General features: G+C 37.4%; 1 protein-coding gene across 2 annotated transcripts in view; it reads right to left on the reverse strand.

Annotated features, from left to right (window-relative positions):
* Window positions 1-409: 409 nt before the first annotated feature.
* LOC124159140 overlaps window positions 410-27696 on the reverse strand; it is a 73409-nt gene continuing 46122 nt past the window's right edge. The window contains exons 2-5 of one of the 2 annotated variants that reach the window (XR_006864907.1): window positions 12833-13020; window positions 11312-11606; window positions 7186-7265; window positions 410-1236 (exon numbers count right to left, since the gene is read on the reverse strand). Coding sequence is in view for 1 of the 2 variants with exons in the window: in XM_046534722.1 (XP_046390678.1) it covers window positions 1232-1236; window positions 11312-11606; window positions 12833-13020 (488 nt within the window). In the remaining variant the exon portion in view is untranslated. The remainder of the gene's footprint in view (window positions 1237-7185; window positions 7266-11311; window positions 11607-12832; window positions 13021-27696) is intronic. The other variant, XM_046534722.1, reaches the window with a different exon arrangement.

The following is a 27696-nucleotide window of genomic DNA, read 5'->3' on the forward strand; positions in this document are numbered from 1 at the left end:
TCTAATTCCACATCACTGTCTTGTTACCTATGTTGTACAAGTACATAGATAGATGTACATCTTCCAAATAATTTTTATCAAAAGCTTCCTAGAGATCTGCTCAAATATAATACCTATATAGATACGTCAATAATCATATTTAGCAAAATAAGAACTACTGACTACAAAATTGAATAAATGCAAAAATATGCTTATTAAAATTCTTTCCAATTGACGCAAAAATCTAGCCAGAGGACAGCAAGTAGGCACAGTTGATTTCCATGAGTCAAAAATCAACATCAATATACGTAATATTTAAGTATATTTAGCACACATAGTGTAGATGTATTTTAAGAGAGAATATCGGACAGCATTTATACAGTGCTGTCTAGATTGAATGAATTTTTGTTCTTCTTTTTTCACTTTTAAATCAAATTTTTAAACATCAATGCAAAATTTTTCCATGCTGAGGTGTAGACTTTCTGCCGAAAAGGCACAATAAGTATCCTGAAAATATTGGTGAAGGCTTTTGAGCTGCAATTGAGTGTGCTCACATGTGAGTTTTGTTTGCTTTTGCCATAGGCAGTCTACAATGCAACTGTGGTTCTGATTGGACTTTATTATCGGAGTCATTCCAGCATTCTTAGAAGGAGTGTAGGAATAATTTAGATTTACTTACTTTTGTCTTAAGAATAGAGGGTGTGGATGGGGTATATCAATGTTTATCATTTTTTTTTTTCTATTTCGATGATTTTTTTATTCATATGTAAAGCAGTTAACCAGTTGTGATAAAATAGTTTTTAATGGCTATTCATGTCATTGCAACAAAATATATTTCCTAGTTAATGAGCACAGTAGATATTTAATTTATCCAATATCATCAGTAAGGGTGAGAAGTGGCAAAAACGCCTTCTTTTACAAAGAAATTATTTTAAATAATTTCCAAACAGATGTATCCATCTTTCTAGCATCAGAAGAAAACAGATTGGCAAATCCAAAAAAATATGCCATTTTCACACTCTGGTATTAAATTCTGGTTAAAACCTGCCCAGACCAATGAATAGGATTTCATTGAGGACAGCATGACAAATGTAGGTACATGATGCATTGATTTGGTGGTGAACATGAAGCTGATATAGAACTTATGATAGAGTTAGAGAGCAGACTACTGGTCTATGGATAGGGGAATGGCCAGATGAATTCTTGCATTGATGGACTTCTTTTGCACAGCCAGTTTTGCATTCTGATGGGTTTAGACTGTAAAATAAAGAAAAGAAATTTATTAATTTTTGAAGCAGGCCAGTGGTTTTTTATATAAATCCTGGTATCCAATGGAGATTACAGCCTTTTTCAGTCCAAAAATTTGGTGATTAGTCACATTTAACATGCACTTTACAATAATTTAGTACACTTAACATGCAGTGATAATAAAATAAAATTAAGTCAATCGGGTCTCACTTTTCCAACCAACATTTTTGCTATATTTTGCTGGTGATTCGTCCAAAATTATGCTATTATTTATCTCTACAGCTAGAAATATATATTTGAATTGGTTTGGCTGGAATGAAACATGCAGCATTTTGTACAGTAATAAGTTCATTGGTCTTCTTAATGAAAGAGGTTACGTTGGTTGTGTCCATTGGCTACTGTTGGGATCCAGGTGCCGGCCGAGACAGTCGACTGAGGCGGCTGACTAACGCAGAGCCTGTGCATCATCGCCTGCCATTCGTATAAAAGGCCGTGGCCCGGCATTACGGGGAGCAGTCTACAACTCAACGTCTTCCCTCGATGTAACTCAGCGACAATAAATTGTTAAACCTGGAGTTGGTGTTTTTTTTTAATTAAGAGAATGCTACAGCTACACATAGCTCATATTGGTGACCATGAAGATGAAGGTACAACTGAGACAAAGACTTAGCAGCCATTTTCGCAACCACTTCTTTCAGAGTTTACACAATTCAGGCTCAACTAGCTCTTTTATATCTGTTAAACTGCTCAGGGCATTTCAGCTTCAGACACAGCAATCTTATTTTTCCTGTTACATATAAAAAGCCCTGGGTTTAGCTGTGTAGTGTGTTTGACTAGTTTTCCATCTCTTTCTTTGGAGCAAATTGTTCTTACCAGAAAAGTAGTAATCCTATGCAAAACTATGGACATAATTTTTTCCAAGTGCATTGGTTAAAAGAAAGGGTGTTTGGCTCAGACTAAGGTTGGGTGGTTGACGATATACATTATCTGTGTAGTGCTCATGTTTGGAAGACAGGATTAAGAATGCATGGGGACCATGGGGACATGGGAACCATGAATGATCTAAGTGCCAGAGCCCCTGATGAAGGCCCCAAAAACCATGCAAACCACAAATCTTTAGTGGGTATTACTTTTCATTCCAATAGAAGACTGAAAAAACAAGGCTCCTCATTGGGTACCTGGTTGTAATTCTCAATTTCTGTCTCTTATGTCTCTTTGGTTGAAACCTTGCGGTCTACTGAAACTAAGAGGCAACCCAAACCTCATCTCCAGTTCATCTACATGCTTCTAGTTTGTACTTAACGTCAAATAATTTCTGGATCCACTTCTCTATTCCCTATTTATATTTCGACATTTTAGAGGATACTTGATATGATTAGTCTGTTGCTCTTTACTCTGTCTACCTTTACCAAACAAATTGATGCCTGTCATTCGAAAGAGAATCAATCTTTTGCTACTCTAATTTTTAAGACGTGATTACCTAGTATTTCAACCAATCAATTACAAATTTTACCTTGCATCTCATTGTGCTTGTCACGATTGCCTACATAAATAATATTTTGCCTTGGAGGTGCCTAATGGATTGTGCATTTCTGAAATGACTAAAAGGTGATGGTAAACATCAACTAGCAATGAAAATAAATGTGCGCCCTCTAATCTACCATATGTGTGATTATGATGCATGAGCCCAGTGGTACCTAATTAAAAATTGTATCAATTCATACTTTTGTGACTATGAAGTTATCAAAATTTGTGGCCTTATTTTCCAATAAAAACAGACAATAATACTTTCACTATGAATATAGGCAATACTACAGTATTTAAAGAACCACTTACAACATCAAATTATCCTCAGGAGATGGTTGACAACTTTAGCAGCCTGGTTTAACCTTTCTTCTTTCAGATAAAAAACTTCATAATACATTTCCAAATATTTCTAGACAGTATATCTTTCCCTGTGACTTCAATTCCCTTTCATTCCATTCTGACTCTTTACACTTCATCATTCCTCTTCCTCTCTATTCACCAAATCCATTTTCTTCCACACCCTCATCTCAAATACCTAATTTTTTTCTTTTATTCCTTCTTAAGAGTCTCATTTCCACAGTATGGAGCTCAACATTCTGGATGAGAGTCTTCACCATCCTTTACTTCGAACTTACATTACAATCCCTTGGTCAGCTCTTTCCTATTCATGAATATGTACCTCCTTTGCCAATGCCATTCTCTCCCTGATGCCTTTACTGCTCTGTCCATTATCCTTTAATATGATGCCCAAACAGTTGACCTGCTCAAGTTCGTGACCACATACTTTTGTCTTGAGTCTTATTATATCCCTTGCTTGTGATCCTTTACAAAACCGCGGACCTTTGATCTCTGTGTGATTGATATCAATGCCATATTCCTCGTACTGTTTCCCTAATGCATCAACCAGGGCCTGCAATGCTTTTGCTAACTGGCTAATCATCATCTAACCATAGGTCAACTGATTTAAATATCAATTACCTCCCACACTTTAACTCATGCCTTTAATTCATTCAATGCCTCCCTCATCATTTCCTCTGCATGCATGTTAACCCTCTTAGTTTGGTGGGCTGATGCATTTATATGCATACCATCGTTAAAATTGCCTTAACTGATTACAATTCAAATTAATCATAATTTTAAAGTTTAAAAATTCCAATGAGTTAACAACAAAACTTTTCATAATGTTTTTTTTCTTAAGTTTTCCGTTTTACTAATTTAACCCTCAGCATTTCTCTCTAGTATCCCACAAAGAAGGTTAGCACTAAGAGGTTTAAATGAAATAGTGAAAGTGGACAAATCTGTTGATAGTGTAATTTAAATTAAAGATAATTTCCATCAGTATGCCATAATTGAAGCATTTATTTCTTATCATTGAGGTAAATTTGTATTTGCTCAAATTTCTGTGCAGATGCCAATGAATTAAAAAAAATTATTTTTCATTGTTGAGGTGAATTTGGATTGGCTTCACATCAATGTGTACTCTTCATATTGGTCAAATATCCATGTAAGAGATGCAAAAGCCCCACATGGCAAATTATTTGGTGCCAATATGCTTCCAGAGAACGGGTGACAAAGCAACCATATCATACTGTCCATTTGATTGATTGTCATGTTTGTTCCGGTATCCGAGGAATATTTTCACCAACAGCCTGCAGACAGAAACACATGTCTAATAGGAAGAATGCCACACTACTCATGGTTTTATGAAAATTTTAAGTTTTTCCACTGTAGAAAATGCTGCTTGTTCACTGTTAAGAGTATTTTTCACGTAATTAAAATTTAATTGGAAAGTGGATGTATGTTTTAGAGACAAATCATATAATTTATGCCAGTACGTATTATTTTATCTAGCATTGATTCCATCTTCAAAACTCTCCATTGAATTGCCACATTTGCAATTGGCCATTGGGGTATACGATCAATAATATAGGGACAAATTTCCCAACATTTGGTCGAGCCAGAGGAATTTTAGATAAATTAGAAGAAAATAATGTAGAGGGGAGGCTTAGTGTAGGGGCAAATGTCTGACTCAACTGAATGACTCCAGTGAAGGTTCCAGGAAGGATCTTACAAGAGTACTCGGTTTGTTTGGAGTTCAATGTTAATATGGCTGCCCACATTTCCAAAATCGAGTATATTCCCATCTTAGGCCCATGTGATCATCCGATATATGTATACAATACTTCACTCAACTATACACGAAGGAGGTGCACTGCAGAATCTGCAAATTAGAGTAGTTGCTGAATGAGTTTGGCCTTTCTTTCTCTAAGCGACCAAGAGGGAATATAAATATGTATGGATATTCACATACTGGATTACTGGATGTTCACAAGGACCAGAGATGTGAACTGACTTGGTTTCCGAAACATTGGTAGCAAAGTGAACACATGTTTACATCGCTAATCCTAATATTGACCTAGTGGGAAATCCAAGTAGCCTCCAAAGATGCATCATACTGGGAAAACAATAGAAAACATTTCAGGAAGAGTTCACTTGAGACAGTTTCTTAAAATATCTTTGATAATTTGAACCTCTCCACTTCCCATCCTTGAAGAAATCTTCTAGAATGATACTATAGCAATCATTACTTAAACTGCCCCTTTCATTTCTAACCATGGCGAAACAGCAGAAGTAAGTTGTCAATTCCATTTTTATTCACTAATAACATGCTTAGGTGCATCCAATAAATATCCTGGAAATGAGCTAAAATTTGAAGGTTTGATACTGATTCTTTTACTCTTTAAAACTTATGCTTTGTTCCTATTACGGAGGCAGTTGAGTGTTGGAGGATGACAGATAGGTACTCCAACTACTGTTCAAAATGGTATTTGTCTGGCTAACCAAGCTACCTTTTTAGAAATATGGATGTAATGAACAGAATTTTTTTAAATAAAATGTTTGGGCCAATGCATGGAAGCTTTAGAGGTGTAGATGCACAGGAATAGATGCTTTTTCAAAGCTGGTAGGCACACAACCAGAAATCTGCTTAGGGGGTGCTTGGGTGGTATGTGGGTTGCCTATACTGGTAATATGTATTATGATCAACTTCCACGCATTAGAAAAACATAAATTTCATTAAATAAGCTATGAATTTCTTTACATTACGCTGAAATTTGTAGTAACTGTTGTTTCTTCCGAAACAGCAATGTCTATCATGACTTGGTCCTCACGGGAATTTGTTTCCAAAATTCTGCCTCATCAAAAAAAAATAAAATAACTTTTGGGCTCTGATGGCTGAGCCAATTTTTATCAAATTTCATATCTGAGACACTGATCTCAGTCCACATCTTTTAATAGTTGAGAGAAGTCAGAGGATATGTGCCCCTGAGCCAGAGGTGGTTTCAGCATCAAATTTTGGGGGGAGGGTCATGACCCAGATTTGTGGAGTATCCTATAACCGTCCTTTGCACACAAGTATATTAGAGAGAGGAGTTCTCCCGTGCAAAATTTTTTGTAGGGAGTGCTATGCCGTATGATAAATACAACTCTTTCTACGTTAAACTTTCTCACGTTTAGTACTGGTAGCCATGCATTTGCATATACACTCTCTTTACTCCGTTTTCAAGGATACAAAAACTATTAAACTAAATAAAATTATACATTTTTGATAAGCTTTGAATGGAGTCATGATCCCTATGACCCTGCCCTGGGCTAGATTCTCCCAAGCTAGAGTCTCCCAAGGGGATGCATGGCAGGCAGTCTCTAGAAGGGAATACATTTTGGGAGAGGCTGAAGCCCCCCATAGGACCTCCCTGGCTATGTGCCTGATAACTGATGCATCCTCAAAGATTTTTACCTCCAAGCCTTCATCAGAATGTCCTGGTTTGCAGAATTCTGACCGCATTTAGCACTTACGGCCATTTTCTCTATAAAACGTAACTCTGGTCTTGACACTAACCAACATTCGATGAGTGTTATGAAATCATCGCATGAGGGTCTGTGGTTGACACTCGCCTTCTGAATGCTAAATTTTCAGTCTCTTAAAGTAATTCTCTTGCATTTGTGGGAGGAATTCCTGATTTCATTGCCCAACACTTAGTGGATACATCACTACTCTAAAAAAAGTGGTATTTCAGGAAATACCAGGATTTAAGGCAACGTAAGTTGCCTAAACTAGATACTGTTTCACCATGGCTAAGAAAGAAAGCATGACACACATCTATACAATAAATAACAATCACTTGAAATATATATCTCTCCAAAGTTGCTTATGATATGAGTAAAATGAAAGAAGTTAAGATAATTAGTAATGATGGTGATGAAGCTGAAAAAGTGAGATATCAACTATACCAATAATTTCCTATTAACCTCCATATTGTTTTCACACTTGTTGGTAAATAAATATTGAAAAGGAATGCATTATTGCCATTTAAAGGTGGATATGAGTATTAAATTAAATATAGAAATAAAAATGAAGTGCAAAATCCAGACCCGTTAAATACAAGATGGGCTGCCTGAGCTGACACCCGTAGGTGTAACACTTCACCCTCGATGTCCTTCAGGCTATTCCACTAAAACCAGCGACAAGGAGAAAGGAGCAGCAAAAATTAATAGTGCTTATTAAGGCAAAAATAATACATACAATAAAGAAATGAAAAACTTAATTAAGTAAGCTGATCAAATAAAATTGTATCTAGTTGGATATCATATGAAAAGAAAATACAAAAATCACTTTCACAAGTACTCACACACTAGATAATTCATTCAATACCTCATTCATTGGGAACCAGGGGTTACTCTTATATGTTTGAGTGTAGAGTACCTATGATACTAAGTTCATTTTCATTATGGTATGGTGAAAACTTATTACCAAGTAAAGAATATATGTATGAAGGTACTTGATAGTTTACAATTTATTTAATTCATCAAAAAATAAATGTGTGATGGAGAATGCGTGACAGGTATGTGATGTTTGAGGATTTTCCCAGCCAGCATAGGTTGACAGCTATCCAAAAAATACCAGATACTATCTTGTGATACCACAATACACCCCCGTAAGATGGAGTTACTATCCCAGAAGGAAGGATTCGGTGAGGATCTAACTGAAGTGGTAAGATGAATATTCAGTTAAATACAGATCTCGATAGATATATGGAGAAGATGGAATTGTTAAGGATATGGTACCCAAATTGCCAAAAAAAGCGCTAACAAAAAAAAACAGGTTAAACTGTGTGATACTGGTTAATTATGTGACTTCTTCTCTACTTATTAGAATGATTTTATTTGTAATACATTGGCATCGCAACTGCTCAACTTTTATGCCTCATGCATTAACTCCGATATTTAAATTTTAAGTAATATACAATATTAGCACCTATAAGTCTCAATTGTTGAATGTTTTGCTTTAAAAATGTCAGCTCAATCCGAAGCAAGCATCAGACATGAAGGAAAATACTAGCCTCATTTAAATCATTCGTCTCTCACTGAAAGAAATGTTAGATAATCCATCAGACATTTTTCTGTAAGAGGCACTACATTATCGATGTTTATAAACTGCATTATGATAGAAATATTACGAATCTGCTATGATCTGAAATTTTAAGCATGAAATAGATATTACCTACTCCCTTTGCCAATCTCAGTAAATTCTTATGATAGGTTCTCAAAATTCTGTCTCCCTTATGCTGGCTGGGTTTTTACTGAAAACTTCGTACATATTGAAGTAACTTTTGGTTCCAATAATCTATTAATCTTATTGCAAAATAAAAAGAATGGCATCACTAATTTTAAGGTGGTTCCTTTTGGTGATGTGGGCGTGGCTCCATATCATCTTGGATAATGCTATGATACTTTATATTTAAGAAAATACCCTGAAACCTCAATACTGCCTAAATATTGCACATTTAAAAGGAAACAAAACACAATTTCATGATAAAAGCATTTTCAATTGAAAGCATAGGATGAGGATTGCATGCAGGTTTTTGATGGAAAAAGAGACCTTTTCCATTCTTCCTATAATTGCAATCTTTCTGATAATTTTTAATGTTCAAAATTATAAAGCTCAAAAAATTCCATGTCATGAAAGTATTGATTTTATGTATCAAAATTGTGAGAAAGAATATTTTAAAGTGGTGAAGTACACTCCTTTGCCTTTTACGCTACCCTTTATGTAGGTAATAGTTAAAAAATTGCTGTGGGAATTATCCACTAAATTTTTGTCATTTTCAGGCAATTCTTAAATTCTTTGCTGCCCAAAGATATTTTAATCCAAAAAATATACTAAATATGTTATTAAGAGCTGGTCTTTTACAAAACAAATAATTCATTGGCAAAATTTCTCATTCAAAACACATAATTAACACAAAGTATCTCTTGAAGAATACGCTGTTTTTTTCCAGCTGTATGCCTGATAAAACTAATGCAGTTGAAGCTTGGCACATTGGTAAGAATTAATTAAATTTACAGAAGTAGGAATGCATACAATGATATATGCATATAATGATACATTAAGAGTTAGGCCTGTATTCTTAGTCGACCCTGTAGGGCCAAGCAACCCTGGATACATCATCAGCCCCTACATAAACCGATCTCGCCCTCCATATGGCCGATTTTGGAACAAAATGACCCCTACTTAATGTAGGGTACCCGAACCAGCCCTACACCCTACAAAAACATGGCAGCCAAATTTCGCCTGCTGATCACTTCCATTAAAGAATCTACGTTACAATGGATATTAAGGGAGATAAGCTCACACGAACTATTTTTAAATGTTCAGTAACAGAGCAGAAAGGTATGCCACCACATTATACCCATCAAGTGGAATAAATAATAAAATTCGCTGAACTATAATAAGAACAATATAGTGGTAAACATCACTTTGTTTCTGCCGATATATATTAATATTTTTCACCTTTGAAACTTGGTACGCTTTTGAGAAACCAAAATCGTTTACGTACCACCATAGAAAACATATTTTCGTGCTGCTCTTTACCATATAATGAACTTAACTATGGAAGGTAAAATAGAATGACGAACCTTGATGATGAAACGTAAGTTCTCACGTAAATGATCATTTTGCCCCATACTTATCACTATCTTGTACATATCGCTTTTTAAATAATTTAAAGACAATATGATTCTCCTTTTGGCTCGATATGAGAGTATTTGTAGCGATAATTAATGTACCGACATGACCTGGCGGACAACACCGATTATTTATTTACCTTGAGCCGTTGCCATAACAATACACCCGAAAATTATCGGACGGGTTTCCTTAGTTTCATAGTTAGATCTTATTACGCAACCAAAGTGGAAAAGTGGCGCTGTGCCATCATCTACGTCATTTCTGAGAACTTGACGACGGAATTACCCTCCACCACTTATGCAGGGTCGAGTGTTGACTGAGAAACGCAATGTGGGGCCTCTTGTTATGTAGGAATGTATATGTAGGGTTTACTAAGAATACGGGCCTCAGCAACCCAATCAGCCTTTATAAATCTACAGTGCTTCTAGTCAATACGTAAAATACGCAAAACACCTAATATTTTAAGCTTATTCGAGGTCCAAATACTTTTTTCCTTTTATAAAATTTACCTCAGCAATCTGATGTGGATTTTAGCTACATCTGTAGATACTTTGCTTCTATATCTCATTGTGAGGAGGTGCGTAGGAATCAATGTCAATGCTAAGATCATATTGCATACTTTTATTTTGAAAAATTTCTTCAAATTTTTTGGAGTATTACCTTACATCATTTCAGATGATGCAGGTTATCTACTTGAGTGATCTACCAGCTATGCTTCCATACATATTCAAAAAGGCTCAGTAGTTTGAAGTGCCATTAGACTACCTAATTTCAAGAGCTCATTTGCTTGTCATTCCACCCGAATTAATTTGAGAACCAAATTGATGTTAAGTACAACTTACAAGGAGACGTCGCCAAAGTGATGTTCAGGATCTGGATACGGATGTTATTTTCTGAAACTATATAGGTAAGGTAGAAAAAGTGTCACGGCTTTCTTCCACATAGGCCCGGGTTCGATAGATATTCGCTTGTAAAGACTTTGCGCAACATGACATCCCTTGAGTAATCGCCGAGGTAAGGCACAATTTGGAGTTTCGTTTTAACTCCATAAATTGATATTAAATTTTAAAAAAATCACGAAGTAACTCAATAAAACGAATGGGGATAAAATGTAACAGTGATTTCAAAAATAGAAGAGAGAAAAACACGGCCGTAGTTAAGAGGTAGCGATTACTCAAGGGATGTCATGCTGCGCGAAATCTTTACAAGCGAATATCTATCGAACCCGGGCCTATGTGGAAGAAAGCCGAGACACTTTTTCTACCTTATCTATATAGTTTCAGAAAATAACATCCGCATGCAGATCCCGAACATCACTTTGGCGATGTCTCCTGTTTTATGCATGATATTATGTGTGAAAGACTTTGAGTGGAGTCTTTCCATAATAAATTGCCCATAACTTATGCATTTGGAAATTTTTTGGGTCTTAACTGTTACCATTACATCAATGCTAAATATGGGAACTCAGGGATAACAGTCTTAAAACTATAGTTTATATTTCATTTCCAAATTTTTATGTTGTTCCCAACTCACATTTTAAGGCTCCAGTCGCTTTCTCTAAAGCTTCCTCTTTGGTCTTGGTTATCTTCTTCCCAGATTCAACTAGGGCCTCTTTCGCCTCGTTCCTCTTATCATCCAAAAACTTGTCGGCCTCCTGTAGTTTGCTGTCCACTGCCTTTGAGACAGCATCCACTGTGCCCTCCACCTTATCCTGACCAGCTGCTATGGTACTGTCCACTTTCTTGCCAGCAGCAGCAGCTTGCTCATCAAGTTCTTTCTCTGCTGCCTTCAAACTCTCCTCCAGTTCCCTCTCTGCTGTTGATTTCACCTGTGTTTGTAAGAGTTGTGGATTAGCATCATACAGGATAAACTAATTCAAGGGAAATTTCTAAAATTGTCATATGAATCACCCAATTCATAACATCCAAAATGGATTTGAATGAATGCTCCATTTTTTTCAGGCCACTTTTCCCAGAATAGGCAGCTCTATACCAATTGCAATATTTTGGAAATCTTTTGATAGTTGTTTTACTACAAATTTAATAGTCTCAAGTATTCAAGGGAGAGCGTTTTGATATACAGTCAGAAAACTGCAGTGTTTTCTTTCAACATTAGCCAATTCCATTGCATCATATTTCATGCAATTTGAAATCTAGATTTGATCTAATCATAATTACCTAAATGCTTAACCGTACTAGGTATTATTTCATGCAGATATTTATCTAATAATCTTGATGCTATTAAGTAGCTATTATGCTTAAGTGGGAAAAAAGCATTGTAATTTATCGATATTCCTCCTGAAGATGCTACTGATTGGTGAAAGTAACTCATTAACATTTTCTGAAAGAAAAATTAACTCTAAATATTATTCATTTAAATCATTCTTCACATAGGGCAGTAACGCCAGTTTATAGTGAAAATTTTAGCAGAAACAAGAAATGAGAAAAAAATACGATATCAATATAAAATACTACTAAGAAGACACCTGAAGAGAGAGGAAAACCTTTAATCAGCTGACAGATTGTAGCTTGTACGGTGAAATTTTCACATGATAAGTAAAAGGAATTGATGGAGGGAGAAGGTGAATTTAGAATGCAGCCTTAAGTCAATTTAATAATATCTAAAACCTAGTAATGCCCTTTGATCTTAAGTATAAGCCCATAAATCATTGCAGTTGGCCTCTTTATGGTCTTTGGCGTAACCATGGTGAGTTTGATGGTTAAGAATGCACTTTAACATTTTCAGAGGGTGTATGAAACTATTCAAGATCGGCTACAAAATAAAATAAATTATTCAATAAAAACAGTACCTACTAAGCGAATAATGAGAGGCACTTGCTTATCGATTCCTTGGTTAAAATCTGGTGGGTGGCAGAGATTTTACAAAGATGCAAAATATTTACCTCCAACCCACGCTCAAGTGCTTTATGGAGGGCATTTCAAATAGAGTACTCCATTCATTGGATAGGAAGCTGAGCCATTGTCCACTTGGTACGCAATTTTTTTTTACAAATTAATCAGTTCATTACAATAATTGAATTTCTAGGTGTCTTACGTCATTGGCAGCACCAGTGAGGGCTCCAATAACCTCTTTTCCGGCTTCCTCGAGAGTTTCACCAGTCTTCTTCGCTTGGCTCTCCAAAAGCTCTCCAGTTTTTTTGGACTTGTCGTCAACCAGCGTTTCCACTTCCTTCTTCTTCTTGTCAAGCAGAGATTCTGCCTTTGAGCCAAGGCCCTTCAGTGCTGCAAACAATCAGGAAAAATGAAGTGGTTATAATCGGCAATTATCTTCATCCAAATTACTTAAATAAGAAATTGCTAGACATCACAAGGATCATGAAATGGTCCACCATTTTCTATCTACTTTGAATCTCAAGAATCTGTGTTATGTGTTGCTTTCTGTTGTGTATTTAGGTTACTTAAGGGTAATGAGAGTCTTCCTCAGAATGTTTGGAAAATTCTGTTTTCTAGTAGAGAAGTGTCAAATTAGTGAGCCAATTTTGAATATGTTTTTAATTGTTTCAAAGAGCTTGAATTATTTATATCCTTTTAAATGTTGTTAATTGACACGATTATGACGCCAGGATTGGCCAAGAAGTGGTTATCTGCAGTCAATAATCGCACTCAATAGTTGTTTCACATTTTTTACTGGAAAATTTATTTTTTTAAATAATTTTTATTAAGACTCCTGAAGCACACCCTGCTTTAAAAACATTTATCTAATATGTATTAGAGACTTTGAAGTGAATTCACCTTTTATAAATACCATTTTTCTATAACTCATCAATCATCCTTTTTTCCTAGAAGAAATATTTGCACTATGTTCCCCTGTTTTCCTGAAAAAATACGTTGATGTTTGGTATGGTGAAGGGCATTTCAAAATATATTTTAATTGCTTCATATGTGAGTGCGAGAGTGCTCAAAAAAGTTTATTAGTTCAAGAAATTTTTTCTACTTAATTGAACATTGATTAGTTGTTAGATTAGCATAACAGTTTTAAATTGGAACGGAATTAAGTGAAAATGTAGCAGAATTTTCATGAGAATTCTAGGTTTTCATGATGCGCGCGCAAAATTTTGTTCACCCTCCACGTCCATATTATTTTGATTGTTAATCTGATATCATTAATTCGCTTATATCGCTTTTAAAAATTAACTTAAGTAACAATTTTACACGTATGGCCATAAAAATATTTATGCTATAGCATATATGTTTAAAATTATTTTTAGTCCTGAAACAGTACTTAAACCGTCATAATTACGAGAAAAATCGCGAATTCATGAGTGAAAAACGCAAAATTTGTTGCTAGATTGGTCTTCAAAAATGTACCTCAGTCCCCGTAGCCTTGTGGCGGGACAAAAATGTTTGCACACAGCTTCTCAAAGTTTCTCTGTTCGCTCTGAACTTATTTTTCTCATTTCATGATCCCACAAAATTTTACCTGACTATTCTTCTTCATACGCCAATTTCTGGCAGATTCTGTGCCATTAAAGCCTTGAGACAAGGTTATTTTTTCGATCATATTAACATTAAATGCGTCGCTACGGAAAAATATTGGTCACATGATCTTAACTATGATTTTATGCTTTCCCGGCGAATAATGTGGGTAAACTTTTCTCGGGATTCCCTCCGGGTTAATCATTTTATTTATTTATTATTTTATAAATCAATATTCACCCCTGATGATGAGTGCCGAGACGGTACTTGAAACGTTGGCCGTTATAAAAACATTAACCCGGTGGAAATCCCGAGAAAAGTTTACCCACATGATCTTAACTATTTGACGAGGAGCAAAGAGGGTGCAAAAAAGCTTCTCGAACTTCCCGCTGGAAGATGTATTTTTAATAACTTTGATGCGACACAATTATTTTAATCGAGTCAACGATGGCCATTTTATCAATAAATCAAGTTTTACAAAATAGCTCTGAAACGATTAAAAAAACGATTCATTGACTCTCTAATTTGGCACTTCTCAACTCGAAAAAAATAGTTTCGCCGGCCTTTTTGAAACGACTTAGAACATGCCTTCCTTACTCTGTCAGGGCTCGTGTGTGAATCCTCAAAGAGTTGGGAGAACTCGTCCTATTGATGAAAATCAAGGCGCTATTCAAAACGTCCGCGTTATTGCGAACTTGTGCGACAAACATTTTTGCATTTTATTCAAGGCGAAAATCTTAAGGAAATAATTTGCCAGCAGTGGGGTGTTTGCCGTGGACCTATATAATACACTCCACAGGAGACGCACTACGCATACGCTAAACTAAACAAAAATGTTATGAATGAGCTCCTCAGGTAAAAATAAACAGTGGTAACGTTAGTGTAAGCGCTCTGTTTATATTTCCTCCGAGGGCGTAGCATCCAGTTCCACTCCACGGTCACGAATCGTGGGGTTCCCCGCAGCTCATTAGCCCTACTCCCCACTGAGGGTTACGTGAGTCACTCGGCAAACAAAGAGTGACTATCGCCGTTCTCGCACTTTTATTTACTTTGAACCGTCTCGCACGAGTGCACCGTCCTTGTTCCAGAGATGTCGCAATCGTTTGGCAAGGTCGACGACCCCCATTCCAAACAATTGAAGAGTGGCCGCGGCCCACTTTCACCCTCTGAGCTGTGCTGCGATCCGGAGGCTGTTCTTTCAACACTCTTTCTCTGGATGCCTCAGGTACTACTGTAATGTATTAATCTGTTTTTTTTTGTTTTATAAAAATTACGTTACCACTATTTTCGAATAATTTGATTGGCGGCTAGCTTCCTCTTTCTTTTACCACACAGTTCCTGTCTGTTGTCTCATCGCAGTCCTACTTATGCGACCCCATTGCTGGCCTATAAGTTGATAATGGAATAGTTTTTTGTTCCGTTTTGTATAGTATTAAATTACCACCGACAGGGGTCGGGTGACAGTAGGAGTCAGGACATGGTTATAAATCGGAGGAACCCTAGGTTTTCGGAGATCTTAGTGCTCGTCATACGACTATGAACTCCTTTGTCGACGTCCTAAAACCACCAAAACAAAACAAATTTTTTGTGACCTGTTTGAGTTTGATTATTTGCCTTTTGCATGAAAATTAATTTACTAGGTTTAATGGAGAAGTTTTTTTTAATAAATACTAGTGCTTGGCGGAGGAATAGGATACTGATACTAGTAGGGGATCGGGTTGGAGTTCTGTCTTCAGTGCTGGCTTCTCAACCTGTGGGTCCAGTTTCTAATACGTCGGTGGCGGAGGTTTTTCAGAGACCTCCGTATTTCTTATTGCGTGGTTTGTGTACGGAACTTCAAGTAGAGCAATTCGTCCGTCGAATAGGATGTTAAGCCGTGATCACATAGTCGTTAAGAGCTGGCCAACGTCGACGCCGGCTTCCTCTCCACCCTGCATTCCCTACCCTTCTCTCGTTTAGTGACGAACAAATGTCGTTAAAAATCGATTTTTCGATCGATCTTTTTTAATCGAAATGAAAAACTCGACTTTTCAACAAAAAACGAAACTTGAGCCAAATTCTCGATTAATAGAAAAAATCGAAGGTCATTTTTGAAAAAAATACAATATGAAGAAAAACATGTTTTTTTATTCATTCGAAAAACGCTCCAAATACGCGTTTGAGTATTAGAAAAAAATCCCAAAAAAACTGCAAAGAGATTACAGGCTTGAATTATTACTGGTGAAAATGTACAAATGCACGCACATTAAAGTTTGAGGATCACCACTTGGAGCCCTTCGGCTTCGCTAAGATTTTTAAGAAAGATTAACCGACTGAGATGATCGAGGGCATGCCTTTCCAATTTTACCGGGCTTAGAAAAAGTCTTTCACATGGAAAGGACGAAGTAATCATAGGATGGTAGTGACGCTGCTGAAATCAAACGATATGGTCAATATCGATATTGAAAAATCGAGTTTGAATGGAAACTCAGAAATCATGGCTCGATCTCGATTTCCTCGATCTTAGCCAATGAAAACTCCATAATCGAAATCGATTTTTCCATCACTTCACATTGTATGCTGAACTATCAAAGTGGATGTGGTCGTGAAAAAGTCCGCTGCAATGGTGACGCTGCAGAGATAAAACAAAATGGTCTAGATCGAAGTTGAAAAATCGATTTTGGGTGGAAACCAGTGGTGTCATGGTGCCGAAATGCGCCGGAACGGCGCGGCGTTCCGACACTGGTTGACATAAGACATAATAATACGAACAATCAATCATGAACCAACAATAAATCAAACCAAGTTCGCCCTGAGAAAATGGCTTGGTGGTGTTACTGGCGAACACACCTGAATGAGATTAAGTTAAATACTTCTTCATGGCAAACTTCATCATTTGTTGTATTTATAAGACACAATGCTCAAATTACACTTTTATAAATTTTGCTGCCTAAAAATTTCTAATTCGTAACCAAAATTTTAAAAATGTACCTAATAAAACGTAAATAATAACTGGCAATAAAAACACACTTCTAAAAAAAGTTAAGGAAAGTGCGTTCCGGGGCTACTTTGCCATGACGTCACTGGTGGAAACTCGATTTTACAGCTTCGATCTTGACCACCCTATCCATCACTACCTTCATGGCACAAATGACTTCGGATGTCGGTCGCCTCTTCCAAATATCATAGCATACTTATATTATTAACAAGTAGTAAATTAAAAGGAAAATTCCATGAATTAGTTCCCCTGCCGCGCCGTCAAGACCCGTATCTTTTCCGCTTCCTCCTGCCTTAAACCCACGCCATGTGTGTGCGTGTGTGGCTTAAATCCACGCTCCCACAGATTCCTCCCGAGTGTTGTCCTTGGGCCTCCGTAACAAATTCCATCTCCGAGCGGAGAAGGCGCGAGTTATGACCTCAAAGAAGGGGATAGGAGCGGATGAGTTTTATGGCTTATGAGGCACCCTCAAGGTTCCAAACCTTTTGACGCAGTTTCTCCATTTGGAGTTTTTTAAAGAGTTCCCCCGAAACAGCAGAATAATGGTGGAGCACAACCTTTATGTTTATTGAAATAAATAAAAGATTGTAACAATTTTCCACAAAAATTTTTACTGCGTACAACGCGTTTCGGCTCACAGAGCCATCATCTGGTACAAGATTATGCTGGCTATTGTACTGGGTCTTGTAGCAGATGATGGCTCTGAGAGCTGAAACGCTTTTTACGCAGTAAAAGAAATGTGGAAAAGAACTACAATCTTTTATTTATTTAAATGTGTCTAACTTCCACCAATTGAAGCCTGAATCTGTTGAACTTACCCTTTATTATCTCTCACATGAATGATTTTCCCCCGTTTCTCTATAAGTCAGAGCTAGTACTGTTCCTTATTGCTGAGTACTCCACCATTTGGAGCTCAATAGCGGAAGGGTTTCAGTGCACCATTGACTATTACATGACGCTGTCGCGAATTCTTTGCACATTAGGTCAACGGAACGTAACCTACAAAGTGTATGAAGCGTTTATAGATTCTAGGCACGACTACCAAGAATAGCCACGGTGACAACTTTATGGAGTCACCCGCTATGCACAAAGGCGAAAATTCCACGGAGGGAAAAAAAACATTCCGTGATTCGAATCCCGGATCCCTCGGCTTCCGACCGAGTGCTTTAGCCAATGTAGCCACCGAAGAGTCAATCATATGGGCAGAAATTGGTGGAATTAACCGCACAAGAAGGTCCTGAACTGCTGAGGGTATTATGGGACTAGCAGTCCAAGTCCTGCGACGCTGCGACATAGCCAGAGGGCGAAGCCCGAACTTGGAGCACTTGAGATATTCGCTCTTGACTGATTCTAGCCACTGATGACTAGACACGGTGACAACTTAACGGAGTCATCCGGAATGCGCAATTGTGCGAAATTTCACAGATTAATTTTCCACTTGACGCATCGGTAGCTTGCTAGGTAACTTGTTAAAGCACTCGGCCGGAAATAAAGGGATCCGATTTCGAATCCTGGTCAAGGTTAATGATATTTTATTGGTGGAAATACATAAAAAGCTTTAATATTTCTAGAAAAACTAAAAATTATGTCCTACTTCAAGTTCTTGGTGCTACTGAAATGGTGTTACTCATCTGTCTTGCATCAATTCTATGGAATGGAAATAATAAGTAATTACTTATGACGGACATTTTCGTCGGTGTCATCGGACGTTTATGCGAAAACCTTCGCCAAGAACTACAAGAAAGGATCGTGTGTTATAATAAATTGAGCATTTTCTGGTGTAATGTGCCTTTTAAATGGAATTGAACGCGGAAAACTAAATGAAAGCACTGCACTTTCCACAGATTTAATTACGCTTTATTTGTTTGTAATTTCGGCTTAAATGCCCTTCTGTATTTGATCCTCTTTGTTGAGGTAAATATTTTTACGAATTGCTAGTCACGCGAATTTTATGGGTGTGTCTTTCATTGGTACTAAGGAATCAAAACACGATAGCACGATAAAAAAATAGCGCAGCTAACAAAAGCCCCTTTTCATGGTTTACTGATGTTTCTTCATATTCCTCTCTCCTAATTTTTTTTGATGACGGATAAATAGTTTTCTATTCGTTTTTCTTGAAAAATAACAACAAAATTTCAGTAAGGAGGTTGAAAATATACTTCATTTAAAATTTCTGTTACTCTCAGCTGCGCTGTTGATTGATAGTCGTAAACTGAGCCCAAAAGTAAATGTCAAATGCTATTTAAATACATTGCTGTGACCTAAAAAAGAAGAAACGAAGCAGGTGATTTCCTCTGTAATGTCTGGGATAATTCCAAGGAATGCAAAAAAGGATTTTAAGAAGAAGATAGAAAATAGATAACATAAGAAATCAAATAAAACTATGTATTAGCTTCTCAGTTCCATAGGGTTCATGGGAAGGAAGAAATAATAACTGGAAGTCTATTAGGCTTCGGTGGGTAATTAATTACAAAAATTAATTCCTTGATATCTCAGGAAAATATACATCTGTGCTGTTTATAACACATGACCTGAATGGAGACTCCTTCAGAGTACGATACTATTTCGTTAGAGGACGATAAAAAGGAGCTATAGTAAACAGCTTTTTATGCAATCTCCCGCCTCGTGCGAACGTAACTGACGAGCGGCATAACATCGCGCTAACGATATTTATTTTCGTTTAACATTATAGCCTTCTCTTCCACGATGATGAGGGTTCATGGTTGTAAATTTTTTCCTGATAAAAACAAACTACAACTTTCTAACTGGAGGATCCATAAAATTTAGGCATCTGAAGCTTATTTTTGGAGTCCTGACGATGACTCAGCGGCGTATATAGCCTCTCAAGCTTGACAAAAATCAGTTACCAATAGAATAAAATGTGAAATTTGAGGACTGCAAGCGGAAATCGTATGCTCCATCCCTGAAAGTTGTGAATACATGCGATACTCGTGTCGCCAAACCGCTTTGTTTTTTATCCCCGTGGATGTGTGTTGGTAGAAAATGCAAAACTAATTTATATAATAATAACATATTCATTACCCCTTTATCAATTTAAATGCTAATTAATTTTCCTTAACAGCTTTGGTTTAATTACATGATTCACCCTTAAAAAGTAGGAAATAAAAATAAAATAAAAGGATTTTTGGAAACTCGCTTTTTCCAAAAGGAGTATAATGTGCACTAAAGAGTAAAAAATATACTTTTCATTAGATATTAAGAACCAGAGAAAGTGAAGTTGTTTGTCGTTTAAATTGATGAATTTCTAAAATTTAATTCAATTTCCATTTCGTAAAATTTCTACACGCTCACATTGGTCTGACATGAATGCTAATCCTGTATTCCCGTCGAGATATCTAGGGAATTTAAAGAGAGATCGATTGTTTAGATGATGTTGTGAACGGTCAATGCGGAATGATGCTTTGAATGGCGCGCATCACGATAGCTACTGTTTCTTTCGTCGAAAAAAAATTAAGACGAAGGCGGGCGGGCATTCTGTCACGCATGGGGTTAGCGTCCTTGGCCCTCGAACGCGGAATGAGGAGGAACTTATAAAAGGGAAGAGGGGAAATACCTCTCCTCCTTCGCGTGCAGACTGTTCATTCTTTCATATTTCCTTTTAGTAGTTTTAGAACCTAACTCCTCTCGTGTTTACTCCCGTCGTCTTGGTCACGATCGTCTTTTGAGATGGGTGATGACGGAGCAACGAAAATAAACTATCGCGGGGATTCCGCGCTCAAGAACCACTGCCCCACATAAAATAGAATGTCTCAGAGACGTCTCAGCATAGTCTGGAATATCTCGAACATTGCGAATGTCTCTGTGAGGTGATAGTGAGGTGTTCAGAAAATAATTATTTGTATAGTTAAACCGTCGTCAACACCTTCCATACCTATTTTTGATTAATAATATACTTTTTTATATATTGCAATACATGATTTATTGTAGTTATATATTAATTTCAAAGGCAAAATTATTGTATTCTGGCCATGGACGAAGACCTCTCAGATACTTTCCTGAGATGTCTCACATTCATTTCGATTGTCTCTTGAGACACCTCTTGCCTCATGTGACATCTCAGAAACAATTTTTTTGGACATCGTGACATTTTATGTCTCAGTGATGCATCCGAGAGGTATTTCCGCTTAGTGGGATAATATCTGAGGTGTCAATTATTGCCCATTTTACAATAAGCAAAATCAAATGAACTCAGTTAGGTCATGATTAGCCGTTTTTCGTTAACTGTCTCAACGCGGCGTTTTATTAAGTATTTTCATAGACTAATTCATAATATTAACTTTAGCAATGGCTTCCCAAAACTAATCGATTAGCTTCAGCCACAGTGATTATTGTCAAATTTTCAATCGAACAGTGATACTCACATTTATAAATAGTGTTTTAGTTGGTTGGAAATTTATAATGACTGCTTATGGGGAATGAATTTATACTACAGTATAATACAATCGGTTATTCACTATCATTTATTGCACCAGTTTATCATTTCAAAGAAATTATTTCCGGATTAAGTTGTTGGAAAGTATGAGTGTGTACGAATCCAAAATTTCGTGTTTTTAATTTAAACTAATTTATAAATAAAAATCGACGCGAAGTTAGAGTAAAACAAAGACATACATAATCAAGATCGCTTTATTAATTGCCAACTTAAGAATAAATATGCTATCCATTCATTCAGCTAATGCATTGAGATTCTTGAGTAAAGAAAGGCGTAGCTTTGTACTCTAGCGTTGAATTATCGCGACTCGTTTTAGACACGCAGCTGTCTTTTTTTCCATCATTATCGTCCTTGCTTTCATGACCCAACTTCGTGCATGAGGTCACGCAAACAGGGAATGCGTCTTACCTATGACTTTCCGATATGTTACCCTGTTCGAGTTCCTCACGCCACTTACGTTCTTTCTAGGAAATCAGACGCGCCCCTATTCCTCTTACTTAACCGGGCGAAGCATTCGTGTCAATTCGATCTCAGAACGATGTATTCCATGGATGTGAGAATTGATTATTTTGCAGAAGGAATTCTCACTGACCGACTTCTGGAAACAATTGAAATCCTAGTAGTGAAGTCAGCGACATAGTTTTCAATACCCTGCGTCTGCTTAGGAAAAAGCTACAATTTTACAGTACATTTCTAGCGATACCAGCAGAATATATATTCAATAAAAATATTGCATAAGTAATATTATAAGGATTTTCTTCAATTATGGACAATTTTTAGAAAAAAATTCCTTTTGTATTCAAGTTTCGAAATTTGTGCCTACTGAATATTTCGTATTCTTTCACTCTGAAAAAATAACTCCGGGGATGATCCCAGAATTTCATTTCTATTTTTCGCGGAAAAAAATATTTATGTCATGAATATTGTTTTTTTCCTTCCTGATGCGATTGAGAAGTTCGTGAAATGAATCGGAAGATTGGTAAGTAATGTAATTGGCATTCTACATTCACCGATTACGTAAGGTTTGACCTTTCAAATCCCTAGTTTGCTCGCATCACGCAATCGGATAACAATGCGAAGCACGGAGAGGATATTGCTTTCATTGATCGCGTGGATTCCCGCTGTCACAAACTGACTTACCGAATTTCCGAATTACCCCATAGTCTTAGTAGGCAGTCAAATTACCGTACCAACGTATATGTTTTTCGTAATCGGAAGCGGAAGGAATCGGAAGTCTGGATTCTCCAGAAACGGGAAAATGATGAATTAGTTAACCCATTTCAACCCACCGTAAACACATTGATAATTCCTATGTTCCATATATTATATATGTATAGTATATTCCATAATTCTTATTCCATTCTAAGCATATGAGGCTCTTGAAAAAACCTGCACTCTTTTTTGCTGTCCAACTGTCACAAATATGTTGTGCTTGAAGCTTGTAATAACTTAATCCACCTATTATTTTACTTTTTAAGCCGGTAGAAACAAGCCCACTATCGGAGAGAGACGGGTGCGAAACGCAAATTCAATATGAGCCACTACTGTCTATAAATCACATGCAAGTTTCATGAATTTAAACAGGAAACGGCATTGTATAGACTATGTTTACATTTCTTCATGAAAAAATATACTTTCCCTGACGGTTTATCCTTTCTCTCAATGTGACTCGCAGAAATAAAACAACATTAGATTTTACCTCGTTACCACTCATTGTCTGAGTAGCTATATTGCTACGGTTCATTCTGAAGAAACAAGTTGATGTTTCACCAAATTATTTCACTGGATTACTAAATAAGACCTTTGGAGTTACGCACCTAACTATCTTCACAATCGAAAGCAGAAAGTCTTCTGGGATGAAAAGTGTTTACCAGTGGACATGTGAGTTTAGAAAAAGATACTTGACATATATTATACAAGATAATTGACAAGTGGGAAAAGAAATGAAGGAATTTTACGGGAAGTAAAAGACAAGAGAACCTCCCTCGAAATAAAGACAGAAAGGAATATTTGATTTTTGACTCATAATATTGGATCAGAAAAGATTCTTGGGTTCTCTATCGGGTAATTGGATGCATGTCTCCTGAAATTTCGGAGAACGACTTGTTTTTCATCTTCAGGTCCGATGCTACAGAACCGATTGATTTAAGATTTCGTTTTCTCCGGGTACAATAAGGAACCATAATGCATGCGATAGTTCAGCTCTAGGATAGCTTGACTCGGACTTGGTATAATATAGGCTCTGCTTTTATACTTAATAACTTATTATAGTTATCGATACATGCTATCTGCATGCATTTCTTGGCGTATTATAACTCATGCATGAATCACTTATCACGCTAACTTTTCGTTTTGTATTACTAACTAATAGTATTATTTGAATGGTAGCATTTTCGTGTCCTCATCACTCTTCTAGTTTCTGGTCTGACCGTATCTCGTTGACCCGTGTGCTTGGCCTGTTTCCGGCAAGCGAGAGCGGGTCTTATTAAGGCAAGGATGAGTGCGGCATGCCTGGTTTGGAATCACCCCGTGCCACGTACCCGGGTGGTCGCTTGCACATTACCTCGAATATGTTGATAGAAATAATGGCATATGCGGGCGTTTCCCCAAATTCCCAACGCCACTACGTTGGGTTGGAGTCCCCCGCCAGAGAAGCGTCGAGGGACGCAAGGCGTTCCCAAGTTTTAATGAGGTGCCTCGGAAGGGGGAGATGGAATATGTGGGCAACGCGCGCCCACCACTTCTCCTTACGCACGAGCAGCGGCGTGCGATTCGGATGCTTTGGGAGAGACGTCATCGCTCCTCCGCCGTGGCATAAGCGTGCTGACCCAAGGCATTCCGTCACGGAGGAGGATCAAGTGACACTGGCGTGCTTAACTCACTCACGAGGGACAATCCCCGCGTTCATTCAAGCGAGCGCCATAGCTCACGAGGAGGGTTGTGGGAGAGAGAGAGAGTGATTTTTGGTCGGTGTGCACGCGGGTGTGATACTGAATACGAGTCCAAGCCGTAACGCCACCGCAAAATGAAAATAAGGTATACATCTTCCAAATTATGCAGCAAGGGGTGATCAATCACCAGCATGCAAGAGGATTCCCACGTGTACACCACACGGTCACAAAAATGTTACGCATAGTAACAAATTATTCTCACTCCTAAAATAAATACCTTAAATTGAATTCTAGTTTCGTTCTTCGCAATTCTTGGCACTAAATTTTTAATAACAGTGTTACAATTGTTCTCTGTATTATACAGGGTGTTTCCGGAGGAATCTGCAATTCTTCGGTATAAAGTAGGGGATACAATTTTAAGCTTTTTTGTCCAGAAGCATGGGGTTTCAACTTCTTAGTTACTGAGTCATGGCGATGCAAATTTTATTGCACTTTGATGTTGCCATGGAAACGGTTTGCCTTGGGTATCGAGTCTTTTCGACATATTATTTAATACTCTGGATTTTTTAAGACATTTATTAATTAAGGTCGGACGTGAAGCTTGAATATTTATGTCGAATATTCCTGAAGTGACAGGTGCTATAGCCTCCCATCACATTGTTAACGTTCTGCGTTACTAGACCGTTTAAGTATTTCTATGTAACCGACGGATGTGTGAATCTCACTGCTAAGAGTGAAAATTCATTACATGCACGCTAAACCTCTAACCTATGGACCAATTTTATTCAAATAATCCTGGGAAAATTCCGGTTATTCTAGTCCTTGCCACCCTCGGCGCATTTTTTACGAACGAACCATGAAAATTAAATATTAAGCGAGATGAAATTACGACTGGACTAAGAGACAGGTCGTAACATTTTTTTAGGATTTCACGGTCACATCCCGGGTGTATCATAGAGTTAATAGAGGAAGGAAACGACCAGCGCGTGATGCTGAGAAGATAAGCACTTTTGGGTTTGGAGTCACACATGGCGCTCCAATTTGAACCCAGTCGGTCCAACGATTTCATCAGCGGCAGAGTGTTTCCGCTCCGCGGAGGAAAATAGCTGAAACCCCTCGGAAACACTCATCTACGCTGACGTCATCGCCAGACAGATGAATGCCTAAACCCTGAGACACAGCGCGCGCTGAATTAGCGGGCTCGCCTCCCAAAGCGTTTCGGGCGCGCTGGCTCGGAATGCATCTGTCAGGTGCGGATGCGTCCTTAGTTTGCCTACGACGGGAGGAGAAACAAAAGATATTCGTTTAGGTCATCGGCCGCTTGGTGTCTGTCGATCTTGCCATTTTTCCAGGAACGGTATTGCTCGCGACGGCATATCTCGGTGACGCACGGATACGAACCACGGTCGTAGTTTGCCCACCTAAAAGAAGAGTGACGTAATCTCTCTCCTAAAATTATCCCTGTCGCCTTCGGTAACATAACGTGTATCCCGTGGCAGATCTATGGGGGGGGGGGGTTCTAAACCCCCACTCCCATTGGTGAAGCACACTGGATAAAATCGAAATTTTTGGAGGTTGCCACTTTGTACATGAGTATTTAGTTATATTTTATATATGTTATGAGCAAAATTTTAAAAAACAACATTTTTCTAGAAGATTTTATCATTTTGTAATACTATGTTTTATAATAATATTTGTAATTATGTTATACATTTCTAACACCTCCGGCATTTCTTGCCGGTGGCACTAATAGGGTTAAGATATTTTATTCTTAAGAAACTGCGTGCCAACTCGCGGCATATATATGTGGTCATTCTGGAAAACATTTTAGCTTGATTTGTTTATATTATATTGGAAAAGTTTATTAATTTATTATTTTTAAATGGAAAAGCTAAGGATACTTTAAGCATTTATGATTGGTAAAAATTGCCTTATAACTTTGCCAAAATGTAGTTTGTCGCCGTTTGCTACCAATATTTTCTGTCCATTTACCGTATCAAATTAAATAATTTCTCTGAGAAAATTCGATAATATTAAGACTGCCATTCAATTAGAGCCCCCGTCAATTAATGGAAAATAAATATGTAGTAATAACCATTCACGTCAATATAAAAAAGCATGACCACTCGCTTCTAAGAATACTAATTAATTTATTACCGCATTTATCAATGCATGTACTAATGTATCACAGTTAGTAAATGTATTAGCATTATGCATAAAAACAAGCATAGCAACAAAGGTGGACGATGCGAAGGAATGGGGTAGTTTCCTTCATCAAAGAAAACGAAAGGCATTGATTGCGATTCGTTACCCACCATCAGTGTATTCATAATACACAAATTATTTGGTTTTTGAAATACCGGTTTAGACGAATGGCAAGGGTCAAATTTTATCCTCATTTGAAAAAGGCCAGATTGGCGCCCATGCGATTCCACTCCACGTGACGTCACAGGGACCTAGTTTCTACACGAGAGGATAGGAGTTATACATCGTCTGAGGTTACCAATGCATGCATGAGGCACAGAGCTCAGGGAAACATGTCTTAATAATCACCTATTAAAACTGGCTAAGGTCGGAAAGTTTTCTTCGTTTGATAAGGTATTAATAAACCTTTTTTAAGCCAAGCGCTACCATTCAGCAAGGTACTCAGCTACCCGCTGGCAGCCTGCGACGTATCAGCGCTAAGCCTCGCCTCAAGGTCACCTCACCGGGCGGGAGAGGGAACCAGAAATATGACGTACGGAGATATTTCCCGGCATTCATACTTGAGCGTCGCGTTTTCGCGCGCTTGAAAATTTTCACTTTTCATTTAATCGCGAAAAATAGATATTGTCATTTAAAAATCTAAAAGCGCGAAATACGTGCTCCAGGAGTAATAATCTTTCGATTAAGGCAATAAAAAAATAATAGGAAACCACCCTATTATAGAGATTTACCTGAAAGTTTTCAGCCGATGGTCATGCGCAATGCGTCCACAAATATTTGTCATTTTTATTCATTTTTCACCTAATGCACCAGTGGCGTGATGGATTGTTCAAGATAGCGAGTGATATTAGAATGTCGATTATTTTGGAGGTCGTTGACCTGCTTCTTAGCCTCGAAGGAACGTTGATTTTTCAAAGGATAAGATCGGGATACTTAAGCACGAGCCTACTTCAGAT

The sequence above is a fragment of the Ischnura elegans genome, chromosome 5 (assembly GCF_921293095.1).
Source record: "Ischnura elegans chromosome 5, ioIscEleg1.1, whole genome shotgun sequence".
NCBI lineage: Eukaryota > Metazoa > Arthropoda > Insecta > Odonata > Coenagrionidae > Ischnura > Ischnura elegans.